Genomic DNA, 16,774 nt, shown 5'->3' with positions numbered 1-16,774 from the left:
AAAGAACGGAGGTAGACAGAAAATGGACGGTAGGGTGAATGGGGCAAGGGGCCTCTTGGGGTGGAGCCCTCTGCCGGGGCCTGGGCTGGGAGCTCCCTCCGGGGGCCTTCTCCTAAAGAGCTGGATGCGGCCTGTGCCTGGGGAGCCTGCAGATCATCACGGCCTGAAGGGTCGTGAATATTTCATAGTAATGAGGATCGCTTTCAGAGCACTCACCCGGCGCTGGGCATCGTTCTCAGCGCTTTACACATATGACATCTGTGTTCACAAGGATGCTGTGAAGCAGGGTTAGGACGCCCCGTTTTCCAGACAAGGAAACTGAGGCCCAGAGAGGTTAAGTCACTTGCTCTGGGACTGTGCAGCCAGGAAGTGGCAGGGCCAGGGTCCAAAGCCAGGCAGTCAAGGCCCGGAGCCTGTGCTGCTGTGTAACCACCACTCCACGCCGCCTCTGTCACGTGATGGTGAGAAGTAGCCATCAGGCCACGGACACCACCACCAGGGCAGCTCCCGAGCGTGACACCCTGGGCAGATGCCAGGTCCCTGTGAAGGGCTTCACACACCCAGTCTGGCTGTAACTGTCCCCATCTTACAGGTGGGGAAACGGAGGTTCAGAAAGGGACTTGTTCAATGTCACTCAGCAAGGAAATGACAGAGCAGGGATCTGCCCCCAACTGCATGTCTCCTTCACCCAGCAAGGCTTGGGGTGCCTGGTGGGGAAACTGGGACAACAGGAGGTGGCAAGGGCCTGGGGCAGGTGAGAGGCAGGTCTGGCCCCTTGGAAAGTTCTCTTGGCTTCATGCGTGGGGCTCAGAAAGATTATTCTGTGATCTCAGCAAGTCCTCGAGTTGCTGCTGTGAGGTTCGTACCCTAGGGTCCTCACTGAACCGAGGTGGAGATGGCCTCGGCGGAGTTGGCTGCTTCGCCGATGCCACTGTGACGAAGGGGTCCTCGTCCTCATCACTCAGGGTTCTGCTGGCCTGTCCTCGGCAATGACCTCCCTGATCCCCTGACGGCTCCTCACGGCCACATCAAGCAGCCTGAGCACTCCCGCTGAGGAATTCCCCCCCGAAATGCACCACCTGGATCCAAGCGTGAGGACACACTGTGCAGCCCGGACTGAGGGAGGTTCTTTCTGCAAGATGACTGGCCTGAACTCATCACTGCCGTGCCATGGAACACAAAGAACGGTGGAGGGACTGTTCCAGATGAAAGGAGACTAGAGACAGGACAACAGGACGCCATGAGGGCGCCTGAGCGGATGTTGGAGCCGAAGACACGGTGGCCAAGGATATTCTCGGGATGACTGATGCAACCCGAGCATGGGCCGTGGGCTAGAGGCCGGGAACACAACAGCGCTGGATTTCCCGAGCGTGATCGTGGATGGGGAAAGGCCGCGTCTCATGAGATCCCTATTGTATGCAGCCTTTAGGGATGAAGGCGCATTGTGTCTGCAACTGATTCCCATGTGTTCCATCAGTAACGGTGATGACAGCGGTACCACGAGCATATATAGACGCTCACGTGGCACACGTGGCCGCAGGCAACCGGAGCATCTCCTGAAAGGTACCCACCTGTCCCCGGTTCTAGGCTGACAACTTCTCTGTTGACCGGCAATGTTTCAGAATAAAAAGTTCAAAGGGAAAAAAAAAAAATCCGCCCCAACACTACAACTCAGCCCACGCTTCCCACCCCTTCCACAGAACGGGCCAGCATCTAGCGTGCTATATATTTTGCTTATTATTTTATTTTCTGCCTGGCTCTGCTGCAAGAATGTCGGTCCACGAGAGCAGCGTTCTTTGTTTGTTTAAGTGCACCATTCAATGGCTTTCAGTATATTCACCGAGTTGTTGCAACCATCACCAGAATCCGTTTTAGAACATGGTCATCGACCCCCAGAAGAAACTCTGTAGCCCAACCCCCGCTCCTCCCTAGTCTTAGGCAACCACCGATCTGCCTTCTGTCTCTACGGGTTTGCCTATTCCGGACATTTCATAGAAGGGGAACCCACAGCGGGTGGTCTTTTGTGACCAGCTTTTCCCACTTAGCGTGTTTTCAAGGATCGCCTGGGGAGCAGCATGTGTGAAGGCAGGGGTTTCTGTCTCTTTTGTTCACCCTGTGTCAGCAAAACTTAAAACAGAGCCTGACCCGTGGACGGTAAGCAATAACTATGTACTGAGTGAATGAGTGAGTGAGCGGGATTTGAACCCAAGGCTGCTGGCGGCCAAGCCCACACCCTGAACCCCGACACAGCCTGGTCCACTTGGGCTGGCCGTGAGGCTGTGGGGACCTGGGTCCTACCTGACCCCCATCATGCCCTGTGACCTCGGCCCCACCCCTCCAGCCCTCTGCAGAAGAGGTGTTTAGGGGCCCGACCGTGAGGGCCAGAGAGACCCTCCCCGGGGGAGTCACAGCCCCCGTGCCAGCCCCGCCCAGCACCTTGAGGTTGTGCCCGTCGAAGGGCAGGGAGCCGCTGACGAGGGTGTACAGGATGACGCCGAGGCTCCAGATGTCCACCTCCGGCCCGTCGTACTTCTTGCCCTGGAACAGCTCCGGGGCGGCGTACGGGGGGCTCCCGCAGAACGTGTCCAGCTTCGAGCCCAGCGTGAACTCATTGCTGAAGCCAAAGTCGGCGATCTTGATGTTGGCCTCGGCGTCCAGCAAGAGGTTCTCGGCCTGCGAGGCAAGGAGAGGGCAGACGGTGGACGTGTGCGGCGCCAGAGCCAGCTGACCTGGTCTGACTGTGGCCCTGTCCCTTATTCTCTGTGTGACCTTGGGCAGTGACTTTACCTCTCTGGGCCTAGTTTCCTCATCCATAAGATGGGGATAAACATAGTCCCCACCTCACAAGGACGTTTGAGAATTAAGTGAATTATTCCGCGAAAAGTCCTCGAACGATTATTTCATGCCGAGTAAGTGCTATGTAACGTTAGTTCTATTATCCCGTGTGGCCTGCAGAGCTGGAAGTCCTCAGGCAACCTCCTGCCCTTCGCAGAGCCTCAGTTCACCCAGCAGAAAAAAAATGAGGACGGATCGCTCAAGACTTACAAAAATGAAAACGATCATTTTACATAATATTTATTGTGCACCTACTGTGCGCCGGGCTTTTAGACTATCATTTTTAAGAGTGGCTACATACAGTGGGGTTAAAGTACAGATTCCGGAAGAATCCTAGCTTCAAATCCCAGCTCCACCACTCAGTCACCGTGTGACTTTGGGTGGATTACCGGCTCTCTCTGTGCCTCAGTTTCCGATGTGTAAACCGAAGGGTCATCGTAGCACCTGCCCCACGGGCGGATGCAGGGTTAACTGGAAAGTGCTTACCACGTGGGACAGAGTCAGCACTCAGGAAATACTTTGTACCGTTATAAGGTTTTGTCTATTTTTGGCGGCACGTGTTTGTTATTTGCCATTTCATGGGGGAGGGAACTGAGGCTCAGGGAGGCCGCCTCATGCCCACAGCATGAAAGTGGAAGAGCTGGAATCCGAGAGAGGCCTGCCATCTCCACAGCCCGAGCGTGGAAGGAGCCTCCGGCATCCCGCCTCTTCCAGCTTGCTGTTGACTACAAACTGATGCATGAAGCCACCCTTCAGACTGCTGAGCATGCCTCGCCCCTCCCAACCACTGCCCTTCCCTGGCCCAGCATCTCTGGCTTCCTCCCGGTCTCCCTACTTCCTGGTGTATTTCAGTACCACCCTTCCCCACCTCTGGCCCAGCGAAGGGCTAGAACCCACACAGACACACACTTCAGAGGGATCTTCCCCAAACCTCAATCTACTGGCATCTCTGTCTTGCTCAGTGGTGACACTCCCCCTCGCGGCATTTGAGGCTCCGCAGTTCAGCCCCAACCTCACTTCTGGGCTGGTCCCCGTGGTTGGTCCCCCTGAAGACTGTATCCCCAAATCCCCTTTCAGCCACTTCCAGGACCTTCCACCAGGGAGCGTGCCTCCTCCAGGTTGTTCACCATGGATTCCCCCCCACCCCATCCCGCCCCCACCGCCGCTGCAGGACAAACTCCCAAGCCTCCAAGGTGCCTCCTCAGGGGGCTGTGTGGGGACATCAGGGCAGTACAGAGAGAGGGAGTGCTTCAAAACGTCTACAGCAATTTGACAGTGGAATTATATGATTTTTGAATCTATTAATAATCATCTTAAAAATCGGGCTTGTATTTTGCACATCTTTCTTTTCCTTTCATTTTTATTATACTTTACCAAAGTACCTGTCCACAGTGGACTGGGCATTGCAAATACTCAAACAAACCTGGTCCTTTGCTACAGAAACCTTGAGAAGCACTTCCTTAAGTACTTAGACCAGGGCCTGGGACACAGTAGATGCTCAAGAAATCACGGTGAAGACAACAGACAGCTTGATTCGCACCAGACAAACGTTTCCCTCGCTGGTCTAGGACGGGAAGTCCTGAGACAGGAGGTTCTCTCTGGGGGGGGCTGTGGAGCAGGGGCCCTGGGACAAGGAGCTGCCCCTGCTCAGCTCGGCCGGGCAGTGGGGGTAGGGCAGGGGGAGGCCCTGCTAAGTCCCTTCCCCGAGGGGCACTAGCCCTCCCAAAGGTCCTTCTCAAGTTCGAAGATGCCTGTGATTCTAAGACCCTGGAGGCTGTGTGACTCTGGGGCTCTAAGATCTCAATTCTTGAAGTTTCCTGAATATTCTGCAGTCTCCCGGAGGCTCGGGGAGTGACTAAGTCTTTATTGCATTCCAGTGACCTTGTCCGGGAGGCATGTAACAGTCTGAGGCTGTTCCGGGGACACTTTGTTTCTTTTCCCTTTGTTCACTCCTCCTGTCCCCATCCCCCACCTGCTCCCCCATCAGCTGGCCTTGTTTTTGCCACAAAAGCTTGGGAAAAAGTCAAGGGGCTCTGGATGCTGAGGGAGGAGCACGAAGACAAAAGGAAGGAGAACATGGTGGAGGGTACAGGGCACCCCAGGGGATGGGGGGGGCAGTGCTGGGGACAAGCAGGGGTCTGTGGGCTGAGCTGGGAGGCTCACCTTCAGGTCCCTGTGTACAATGTTTTTCTGGTGACAGTAGTGCACAGCCGATACAATCTGGAGGGGAGGGGAGAGGAGAGGAGGGGAGGTCAGTTACTTATGGCTCCCAAACCCCTCGGCCTCCCTCAGAGACCCCATGAACCCGCCCCTCAACTGAGCTCTGGACGCCGGGCCTCCCCAAGCACAGGCTGTGATGCTGGTGCCCCTCCCCACCCCCCAATTCGGCCACAGCAGGAAGTGATGTGGGACCTGCACAGACACACACCTCCACCCGGACACCCGGACATCCTGGTACCCAGACACCGGGACACCCTCCCAGCAAGGACATCAGCACCAAGACAACAGGACGGGCCCCTCCTGATGTTCACGTCAAGAAACACGCATGAGAACATCGCACAGCTACAGAGAGACACATGGCCCAACATACCAGGGCTTAAGCCCCGCGCACCCAGTACAGCTGCATCCAGCAGATGGACAGTCCCGGACCAACACCCTCGCTCAGATCTCCTCACCCACCAAACCCTCACACCTGAACGCCCTCTTACCCATCTGGGCACCCTCACTGCCACACACCTGACACCACACGCCCTCTTACCCACAAACTTAAGATACCCACACTTGGGCCCCCCTCACCCATACACCCCAGCTGCCACATGCACTTCTACCCACACAGCTACACACCTATACACCTGGGCACCTACACTCCCGCACTCACACCTCAGCACCCTGGCACCTGTGTGCCCTCCTAGGCACACTCTTATATACGGGGCACACCTTCATACCCACACATCTGACACTGGCACACCTTGCCCACCCACCTGGGTACTTGCATCCCTCCACCTAGGTATCCTCACACCTGGGCATCTGCACGCCCACAGCCACCCAGCTCTCCACCTTCACCCCCACCCTGCCTTAAGCCACGCCCCCAGGTCCTTGGACAGCCCAGACCCACACCCAGCAATCAGACCCTCGTCCCCAGGGACTGGGGCTCCCCTCCCAGCCCCACCCGCAGCTGTGACCCCAACCTGTCGGAACTTGGCTCGAGCTTCCTTCTCCTTCATGCGGCCGTGTGACACGAGGTAGTCAAACACTTCTCCTGCAGGGCAGAGGCCGAGCGGGGTCAGGGCGGGGCATGGGGGGGCGCAGAGAGCAGGGCGGGGAGGGGAGGAGCCTCACCAGCACTTGCATATTCCATCACCAGGTACAGCGTCTTCTCTGTCTCGATCACCTCAAAGAGCTTCACTGCAATGGCCAGGGGATGGGGGCGGGGAGTTACAAGAGAAGAGACCCCTCACCCTCCACCAGCACTTTGTAACTGCGCATGTGCTGAGCATAACACCCCTTACTCAAGAACATTCGATGGCTCCCAACTGATGGCAAGATTTTCCAAACTCCCTGGCCCCACATTACCACCTTCTCCACTTCCTCACAAGAATGTCAGCTCTATGAGGCCAGGGGTTTCTACCTGTTTTCTTTACCGCTGTGCCCCAGAGTCTGGCACATAAGCAGCCCACTCCATAAGTATTCACCGAGTATATATAAACAAATGGATGAATAAATGCTACGGCCACGTTCAGGCCAGGCTAAATCCTGTTTCTTTTGTAAAGACCCCACTTTCTCCACTCTGCCTAATCACAATGACAGTGACAATGCATGCTGCTGACGACAAGAATCAGACCAGCTCCCACAGCTCAGCTCCGAACTAAGTGCTTTGCATGCATGACCTTACCCAATCCTCGCAATGACCTTGAAGTAAGCCCTCTTATCACCCCCCGCTCCAGAGGAGGAAACTGAGGCTCAGAGAGGTTGAGTGACTCACCCAAGGTCACACAGCCAGGGAGCAGGGATACTGCTACGAAAAAACAGGTCTTTCTAATTACTATCACGGCCAGTTCTCTCCTCCCCCAACTCTCTTTTCCCAAGTGCCCTGGTTGGTATCCACCGAGCCCACTCCCTTCCCCTCCTCACCGATGTTGGGGTGGTTTAGGCCCTTCATGATACGGACTTCTCGGAACAGCTGGAAGAAAGGAAGAAAGAGAAAGATGAGGGTGGGCCGTTTCGAGGACCCTCTTCCCAACCTTGTCCCTGCCCTGCTCCCTCTCCCTGGGCCTCACCTTCTGCAGGCTGCTGGGGTTCAGCTGGGTTTTATCGATGATCTTGATGGCGACCTAGAGACGGAAGAAAGGGGGGAAAGGTCTAGGTACCACAGGCCCTCGAGCTGGGAAAGGTTCCCCCAACCCAGATCACCCTAGGATATCCTTCCTTTGTCCCTTTTCAGAGACAGCTCTCAACCTGGGCCATTCTTAGTGGAGGTGGGCTCTGAGCCTCATGACCTTTGCACATGCTGTTTTTACCATGTCCAGTGCTACCCTGACTTCTGCAGGGAAGTATATCCCCTATACCACCATGGGGCCTGGGTGGGGCGGCTCCAAGGGCCTGTGTGAGTGAGTGTGAGGGTGACTGAGACCTTGAGGGGGCCCCTCTGGGAGGGCATCTCAGACCATTCACCCATCAGCATCTTTGTTTTGAAGGCACAAACTGTGGAACAAGAAATAATAACCAGACCTCACGTCTACTGAGCAGTCACATGGGTCAGGTCTATGCGCTTCACAAATGAGAGCTCTCTTAATCCTCACAACAACCCTATGAGGTGATCCTCATTTTACAAATGGGGAAACCGAGACACAGAGTCACTTGGCCAAGGTTACTTGGCTGGTAAGTTTGTGGGCTGGGACTTGAACTTATGCAGCCTGACAGCCAACCTCTTAAACACTTAAAATCTATAGAAAGCTCTGAAAGAGCTTTGAGGTAGTCATCATGGAGGAAAAATCAGAACGTTACTGAACCCTCTTTGTACTTATCCTGAAGTTTAGTTAAGTTTTTATTTTGAATTTCACACTGGGGTACAGCACTTCAAGAGCCGTAATCCAGCTTAGGTCTTTAGTCTTCCCAAAGGGTTTTGGGGTCACCCCCCCAATCACCCCAGATCCACTGGATTACAGAACTCTTCCCTCAGGAGGCTCTGTTCCTTTAGAAAACCCTGGAATCACGTTCAAGACCACATGAGAGGAACAATGTGCTCTTTGTGGGGGAAGAGGGTCCCTTAGCTTTCTTCGTACTTTCACAAATGAGTTTTTAATCTTGTCAAGCACTTTTTATGCTAGTATTGAGATGATCACATCGTTTCTGCCCTTGAACCTGTGAATGTGGCGAAGTACACGAATAAATTGTCAATTTGAAAAGAACTGTGCATTCCTCGGATAAACCCAGCTTTGTCACCACACAGCTTTCTTTAACTGATCTGTCAGATTCTTTTTGCTAATATTTTGTTTAAGACTTTTGTACCTATATTCACATGTAAGACGGGCCCACCGTTTTATGCCTTATCTGGTTTTGTTGTCACCAAAGAGCACATAAAATTTGTCTGGCAGTGGAACCTCTTTCTTTAGTCTCTGGAGATATTAGCATAAAAATGAAATGTTTGGTACAATCTGCCCATAAAACCACTGGGGCCTGGTGACTTTTGTATGTATGGCACAGACAGCGTGAGGGCAGGATGAATTGCTCCAGTTACTTTCTCTAAAATTGAAAGAGGTGCAGAGGGGTCATAAACCCACCCACCGTCTTTTTTTTCCCATTAAGTGTGAGTTAGATGTGTCCTCTCCCTTTCTGCAATAATGTTGCCATACTCAGTACATATACCCATCCTGGAAGACGAAGTGGGGAGAGTGAGACTGTGTAGACATGAATAAACCTCTTGTGTTCTCAATCCAGATCCCTGGAAGGTTTGGTGGGACCAAAGTCCACCATTAAAACAGGGAGGCGGCCTAGGTTTAGATACAAAACCCATATGACTTCTTAGAAACACTACACATGGCTTGCCTGTGATCTGAGACAGCCCAACAATTTCAGGGATGCCTGAAATTGGCTCCCTTTTCCTACTTGAGTTGTTCTGGGAAAATGTGAGATGTTCTATTGTGAGAGTGAGAGATTTACATGTAGTCACAAAGCAAAGTGAGGGCCAAGCCCGACCTCTCCCTACCTCCCACCAAGGGCCAGGGCTGCAGGATTCTGCCCCGAGCCCCGCCCTCTCCCCTCACTCACCTCCCGGCCGGTAAGGATGTGCCGGGCCAGCTTGACTTTGGCAAAGTTGCCCTTCCCAATGGTCCTCAGCAGGCGGTAGTTGCCTACATGGGGCTGCTCTTCGGGACAGGAGGCGATGGAGTTCCGGCAGCGGGCACCCAGGGAGCGGCTGGACCAGGACGGTCCCTTGTCCGAGGAGCGGCCAATGCCCAGGGTGCCATGCTGGGCGGGGGAGACGGAGCATGAGAGGTGGGCAGCGCCCATCCAATCCACCTGTGTGCTGGGGCGGTTAACTCCAGCCATGGCCACTGGTCCCCTCGTGGCGCTTTTCAAACCCACGCCAGAGAGAAGGTCCCCCATATTTCTCTGTGAAAAGACACCTCCAAGAACAAAGATGCTGGGGCTCCCCCAACTCTGCAGCACCTGGGACCCCAGGTATCAGGTCTCTTCTTCACCCCTCCCTGCAATCAGTCTACCCACTCCCCCAACTTCCTTTTCTAATTACTAGAACCTCCATCAGCTCCAAGATACTGTATTCTAACGCTGCAGCCCTCAACCCCAATCAACGCCAACTCAGTCTGGACTCAACCCTCTAGCCCAACCCTCACTGCTCCCAACATTCCATTTTATCCATCACTGTCCCCATCCAGCCCCCAATTCTATGGCAAGCCCTATTTCAACACCTGACTTCCAGTTAACTGCCTGCAATGCTTTCTTTTGATCCTTATTGCCCCAAATTCTACTCCAAACACTGTAACCAACCGTCTTTTATTTCGCCCTGACACTGTAGCCCCGCATTGTTAACCTTCCTTCTGTGGGAAACTTTGTTGCTTCCTCGCTGGGGTGGGCGTGGGGCGGCACCGCCCTGCTGCTCCATCGCCGCCCTCACCCGCTGACTCCCACGCTACATACGCCACGATCTGTCCCCGACGTGGCGTTCCTGCCATCCCGTCCCTCCTGGGCCTCTCTCCCCCGCAGGTCACCTGCCTGCTCCTGGCTCTCCTGTCCTGATTGTGAGCCCCAGGGACTGTGCCTCCCTTTTAGCGCTGGGGCCCAAGGTGTGTGTGACAGAGGCCCTGGCCAAGACGGCTCTGCTCAGACCCTGGGCTGTCCCTGCGCCCTTCCCAAGGCTGGGGGTGGGACACAGGAGGACACAGGGAGCTGAGGAAGACAGAGGCCAGGTAGGCAACGAAGAGGAGGACCCGGGCTGCTCCTTGCAGGGATCTGCCGGGCCATTTAACAGTGATGAGGCTCACCATTTAATGAGCACTGGCCATTAAGGCACCATCATTCCCATTTTATAGGTAGGGAAACTGAGGCTCAGAGATGGGACCTGAACCCAGACAGTTTACCCCAGAGTTGACGTCTTCACCGCTGCCATGCCACACTGTCTCACACTCCTGTCATTTTTGTTAAGTAGGCTTTACTACTGGCCAAATCCTGGGCATTAAAGCACTCATCTGCACTAATTCCTACGGTAGCCCAATGAGGGCTGCACCTGTATCCCCACACTCCAGAGGTGAAACTGAGGCTTGCAGCGAGACGGTGCCTTGTCAAGGTCACACAGTTCATTCCTAAGAAGCAGAAAGGTAATGCTCCCCGCAAGGGGCAGAAAGCCAGCCGCCACTGCTGGAGCCCTAACCACATGCCTGCTGCTACCACGCCTTCACCTGACTTCCACGGTGGGTGCAGTTATGACCCGCACGCTCCACATGGGGACCCTAAGGCCGAGGGCAGGGTTAAGTACCTTGCCCAAGGTCGCAGAACAGGAGGAGCAGAGTACCTAGGATTCGAACCCAGGTCTGCTGACTCCTGAGCCCCAAGCTCTTTCCCACATCCCCCACCGGGCTGCTCACACCCCCAGGCCTCCTTCCCGGGGAGGGCAGGAAGGGAGTTGGAGATCCCAGCAGATAAGACCTCTGATTCTCACCCAGATAAGGGCTTGGAGAAGAATCCCCAGCAGGTGGTATGAGGGGAGCCAGCTGGGGCTGGGCTGGCACCCCACTGAAGGCAGCGCGGCTGAGGGACCCCTGCAAGGGGCAGCTGGGGCAGTGGGTGACAAGGCCCTCAGGGGCCGGGGGCGGGAGCTAAAATTGGCCAGCACCACCAGCTGGCCTGGCTCCCTCCCGCCGGCTGGTGCCCCAACACCGGGTCTGTTGCTAGGGAACCTCCAGAGAGGCTGGGCGGTGGGGGGCCTGGAACCTGGGGTGGGGGAGCATGACCCCACATGGCTGTCATCATGGTAACCAGGTGGCAGAGGAGGGGGCTATGACCTCAGATTCCAGACGGAGAGAGGTGACCCTCTGCCAGGACTGACAAGCAGGTCTTACAGACTGGAGCTGGGAGGAGAGGGGAGAATTAGCCTTCCCGAAGTCCCCATGATGCACAAATCTGAACAATAAGAGGAGGAGGAAGTGCTCCTACAAGCTCTGTTTTACGGATGAGGAAACTGAGGCTCAGAGAGGTGAGGTAACCTGCCTGAGGTCACACAGCTAGGGACGGACAGAAACTAGATTTGAACTTACACTTCTCTGAAAAATCAAAGTCATAACAACAACAATAATAATAATAGCAGCTACAATAGGCCTGGCCCTGTACGTCTCGCTCACATAATCTTTTTGGCTCCTTATAACATCCCTAACAGGGAGGTGCTACCATCAACCCCATTTAGAGGTGAAGAAACTGAGGCTCCGAGCAGGGAGTGGGTCTGCAAGCTCCCATAACCACCAATGACAGCCCTGGGTTGAGGATCATATCCACACTCACAACAGCAGCGGACATGTGTGGAGTGCATCCTACAGGTCGGGCTTTGCCCCCATCATCTCGACTAACCCTCTGAGGGACTCAAGCCATCACCCCATTTTGCGGGGCAGGAGGCAGGCTCAGAAGGCGAGAGCCAGTTGCCTGAGGTCACAGTGCAAAGTGGCTGGCAGAAGCAGCACAGGAACCCAGGCCTGTGGGCTCCTTGTCACTTTCTGGAGTGACTGGGCTGGGGTGGGGGAGAGGTGGGTTTCTCATCGAAGACTCCAAATCAGAGTCTGGCCTGCAGCATGACGGGTCGTGACGGCAGTGGTGGTGGTGATGGGGGATCTCTAGGAGGCAGGGTCCTACCAGAGGAAGGGACAGAGACAAATCTCTGGTGGGGATCTGGGGTGAGGGTGGCTGAGGACTGGCAGGGACCTGGCAGAAGGCCTGGAAAGGGATGAAGACTCCAGCTGGGGAGGAGTCTGGCATTGGTTGGTGGGAGGGTCTTTTGAAGCAGTGAGAGTAACCAGAAATCAGGGAAATCGGGGTGGGGTGGGGGTCGTCTCTCTGGGATTGTTCCTGGCTGTGGTGTAGGAACAGGGGGGTCTGGGAATAGTGGGAAGAGTCCAAGCCATGGGACAATGGAAGTCAGGAGACAAGGATACCTGAGCCAGGGGCCTGGGTCTTGAGGAAACTCCTAGAAGTCTAAGAAAGGGGTTTCTAGGAGCACTCGGAACCAGAGAGAAGTCCAGGGGCCTGAAATCCTGAGGAAGGGGCTTCCCGGGCAAGGGGCAGATCCAAGGAGTAAATGAGCCTTGTGGGGGTCAAGAGGCCGAGGAACTTGGGGAGAAAGCTCCCAGCGGACAGACCCCAAGAGAAGAGGGCTTAGAGCCAGGGCAAGACCAGAGGCTGCAAGTCCAGGAGTTTTCTGGAAGAAGGATCTGGGGCCAGGCCTTGTGAGCTGAGGAAGGACTCTGAAGCTGGGGAGGGGGTTTCCCTGGGAGGCCAGACCCCTGGCAAGGAAGGGGGAGGCCCTGGGGCAGCGGAAGGGATGGGGGCCTGGAGATCTAAGGGATGAGGTAGTATCCTGTGAGGAGGGGCCTGGCCTAGGAGTGGGGTCAAGGGGTTGGGGGCTTGGGGAGGGGGCTTGCCTGAAGTGGAGAAGTTGATACAGGGAGGATGAGGCCTGGAGTCAGACTGGTTCAGGGCCTAGAAATCCGAGACTGAGCTGGGGGCCTGGAAGTTGGAGGCCAAGGCTTCCTGGGAGAGGAAGAGACCAGAGAGGGTCTGGAGGGATCTGGGGAGACTGGAGATGCTGGGAATCCAGGGACAGGGCTGCTTGGAAGATGGGGACCAGGCCTGGAAGTGGAGAGACCTTGAACAAGGTAGAAAGGACCCTCGGCCCAGGAAAGGTGGAACCGGCTTCCTGTGAGGGGGTGCCCACAGGAGCCGGGAGGATCCCGGAGGGCCGGAAAGCTGGTTATGAGAGGACGGGGGATCCTGGGGAGCCCGGCACCCAGATCCAGACGGGGAAGGCCAGAGGCAGAAGCAGGACTGGGCCAGGCCTTCCTGGGAGAGGGCCGGGCTGGGCCTTAGGGTCAAGAGCCCGGCAAATCCGGGAGGGGGCCAGTTGTCGGATGCGGGAGGCCTGGAGGGGAAGGGGCTTAAGAACCCGCTGGAGAAGGGAGGGGCTCCTGCAAGGCAGGGGAGGGGGCTTCCTGGAGGGAAGAGACCCGAGCGGAAGCGGTCTGCAAAGGAACAAGACAGGGGTCCCGCGAGAGGGGCGCCCCCAGGGGTCGGGCTGGGCTGAGGAGTGGGGGAGGGTCGAGAGGCCTGGAAGTCCGGGCGGGGGTCGGTGGGTGGCGAGCCAGGCCGGGCCGGGGAAATGAGGGTAGGGGCTCGCGCGGCGAGGGACACAGCAGGGCGAGGGGTCCGGCGGCCGGACCCAGCCGGGGCTCCCCAAGGGGCCGGGCCCCACTCACCGTGTCCGAGTTCCGATCGTTGCCCGGGGCCAGAGCCGTCCGCGAAGACATTTTCTCCGGGTCTCGGGGGACTGAGCGGCCGGGTCGGTGGGGGGGGCGGGGGTCCCGGGGTCCCCTCTCTTCCCCTCCCCCCCCGCCGGCCTGGGGACGCGAGCTCAAAAGCTGGGCGCCGTGGACACCCGGGTTCGCGCCGTGGGAGAGGGGGCAGGGCGGGGCAGGGAAGGGGATGCCGAGGGTCCTAGTGGCCCCGCACAGCGGGGGCCCGGGGCGCCATGGGGGCGGCGGGCAGGCGGGCTGGCGGGGGCCGGGGAGGGGGCGCGGAGCCGGCCCGGGCGGCGGCGGAGGGAGGCGGTGGAGGGGCCGGGGAGGAAGGGACGTCAGGGGGAGGGGCGGGCAGGGCGGGGCCGTCAAGACCCCGCCCCCTGCTGCCGGCACTTAAAGGCGCAGGCCGGGGCCGGCCGGGGGCTCTGAGGGCAGAGGCAGGTCTGGGCGCGTTGAGGGGGAGCGTGTTCTCACCAGAGTGGAGACTCACCGGAAGAGAAGAGAGAGAAACGCCAAGGCACAGCGCCAGCGACGCAGAGAAAGATACTGAGAGACGCAGAGATAGAGAAGCTCAAAAAGAGAGAGACAAAGAGACACAGAGATAGACAGAGGTGGGGAGAAACAGAGACACAAAGAGGTGAAAAGACAGCCAAAGGACGGAGAGACCAAAAGACAGAGAAAGGCAGAAAGAGGGAGAAACGTAGAAAGAGAGACACATACAAAGAGACAGAGTGAGAGAAACAGAGACACAGAGAGCGACAGGGATTGACAGACCCACGCACGGAGACAGAGGGAGAGACAGAGATGCAGAGACCCGTGAAGAGAATGGAGACAGGACTGACAGAGAAGCCCTCAGAGGCAAGAACCACGCAGGCAGCGCTGTCCACATTCTCCCTCCCAGCCCCCCTCTCCCCAGTCCAGGAAGCTCTGGGGACCGAGGGCTAAGGATGCTGGGGGGATGGTGTATGGGCGGAGCCACTGAGGAAGGGTGACCTACCTATCTAGCAATGCTGCCTCCCACCTCCCAGAAAACTCCAGACCCCAAGGTTGTAGGCTGCAGTCTCGTCTCTTCTGCACCCCAGCTGGGGTCCCAGGTCTCACTCTGTCCAGCTCTGTGACTCAGGGTAGGTTGCAGTCTCGTCTCTTCTGCACCCCAGCTGGGGTCCCAGGTCTCACTCTGTCCAGCTCTGTGACTCAGGGCAGGCTGCAGTCTCGTCTCTTCTGCACCCCAGCTGGGGTCCCAGGTCTCATTCTGGGCCTCAGTTTCACAGTCTATAAAGTGAGGGGGAGGATGTGCATGTTGCTTTCGTAGCGGGGCTGAAGTAGGTGCAAAGGAACTCAGCGCAGGTATTCTCCTGATGGGCAAACTGAGACCAGAGAGGTCAAGGGCGTTGCTGACATCACACAGTGCCCTGGGAACCACGCATTCCCTCTAGATCAGGGTGGGATGAAAGAAAGAGGGGCATTGTCCTGGCCTGGGAATCACACAGCCCTTGCATGGGACCTATGCCCTGCCCCTGTCTGTTTGAACATCTTCCTGAGCCTCAGTTTCCCTTTCTAAAAAATGGGTGTGACAATAACAGCAGTGTGCTGGAGCCAGCTCAAGCAAGCTGAGTTTTGAAGTCTCCGAGATTTTGGAACTGGTTTTTAAACAGCCATTATTAAAAATTAAATTATGCAAACATACAATTAAATAAATTATATTTAAAACAAAGATAATAAATACTCATTATTTTACATTTTACTCCTATGTGTGATCCTGAGGTTATTTACATCTATTGTATTCACATAGTGAAACTGCTATGTAAGGGGTGACTGCACATCTCTTCCTCCCGAAACGCTTTCAGTGATGTCACCCTGGTAGCTTGAAATTAGCCATGGTGGAATATTTACACCATGGAAATTGGCAAGTGCTACAAAGCAAGGCTTTCCACCCTCATTCCCCAGAGAGCTGGTTGTTACACATTTACCAGTATATCACTGGTTGATACTATCAGCTACATCGACTCAAGAGGCTTCCTCTGTCCAGGCTCTGAGCACTTTATCCTTTCTGCCACACCATGAGATTGGACCATCCTTACCACCCCCACTTCCAGAGGAAAAGCAGCATGCTGAAGGTCACACAGCTGGCGAGCAGCAGGGCTGAGATTTGAACACAAGTTTCGCCAAAGTCCAGAACTTGGGCTCTTAACCACTACGGTCCCCTATCCCTGGATGGTAATAGCAGCAAAGTTTGTCTGCAACAAATTAATGAGACTATGTAAGTAAAGTGCTTCACGTGGGAACAGATTAGAATTTCTTAAATGGGTGATATTATTATTCAGCAAATGGAGCCCGAGGAGTCTCAGGGAGGGTGGAAGGCAGAGAGGGAGGAGTTCAGGATATTATTCTAGAAGCTCTGGGATCTCAAGGGTTCTGCGGGATGAGGGGTGGGGTCTTGGGGATAGGGAGCTGAATCAGCCCAATCCCATCCCAGCTCTAGCGCTGAGAGCTGCAGTTCTCCGACACACCACACGGGGGCAGAAGATCACCTTCCTATACACGTTTGCCCACCACACAGCGGGATGCACGCTGGCTCTCCAGTTCCCAGTATCATCCCCACCCTATTTCCCAGATAGGGAGACTGAGGCTTAAAGAGGGGAGGCTATGACATGGATGAGCCTTAAAAAATCATGCTTAACAAAAGAAGCATACAAAAGACCGCTTATTGTATGATTCCGTTTATAGGGAAATCCTTAGCGACAGAAAGTAGATTCAGGGCTGCCAAGGACTGCTAATGGGTTACAAGGATTTCTTTTTGGTGACCGTGTTCTGGAATTAGATACTGGTGATGGTTGTCACAACCTTGTGAATGTACTAAAAACCACTGACTTACACACTTTAACAGGGTGAATTCTATGGCATGTGAATTCTATCTCACTAAA

General features: G+C 55.7%; 1 protein-coding gene across 1 annotated transcript in view; it reads right to left on the bottom strand.

Annotated features, from left to right (window-relative positions):
• The window catches only part of MARK4 (microtubule affinity regulating kinase 4), a 28,831-nt gene extending 14,792 nt beyond the window's left edge, over positions 1 to 14,039 (bottom strand). Inside the window, exons 1-8 of the mRNA XM_082862011.1 lie at positions 13,809 to 14,039; positions 9,103 to 9,303; positions 7,113 to 7,166; positions 6,967 to 7,015; positions 6,175 to 6,240; positions 6,024 to 6,094; positions 4,999 to 5,055; positions 2,437 to 2,673 (exon numbers count right to left, since the gene is read on the bottom strand). Coding sequence (XP_082718137.1) covers positions 2,437 to 2,673; positions 4,999 to 5,055; positions 6,024 to 6,094; positions 6,175 to 6,240; positions 6,967 to 7,015; positions 7,113 to 7,166; positions 9,103 to 9,303; positions 13,809 to 13,859 — 786 coding nt within the window. The 5' untranslated portion in view covers positions 13,860 to 14,039. The remainder of the gene's footprint in view (positions 1 to 2,436; positions 2,674 to 4,998; positions 5,056 to 6,023; positions 6,095 to 6,174; positions 6,241 to 6,966; positions 7,016 to 7,112; positions 7,167 to 9,102; positions 9,304 to 13,808) is intronic.
• Positions 14,040 to 16,774: the final 2,735 nt, after the last annotated feature.

Source organism: Leucopleurus acutus (assembly GCF_964270905.1).
Source record: "Leucopleurus acutus genome assembly, chromosome: 20".
Classification (NCBI taxonomy): domain Eukaryota; kingdom Metazoa; phylum Chordata; class Mammalia; order Artiodactyla; family Delphinidae; genus Leucopleurus; species Leucopleurus acutus.
Note: the sequence above shows the minus strand (reverse complement) of the source record. Positions and strands in the feature narration are given on the sequence as shown.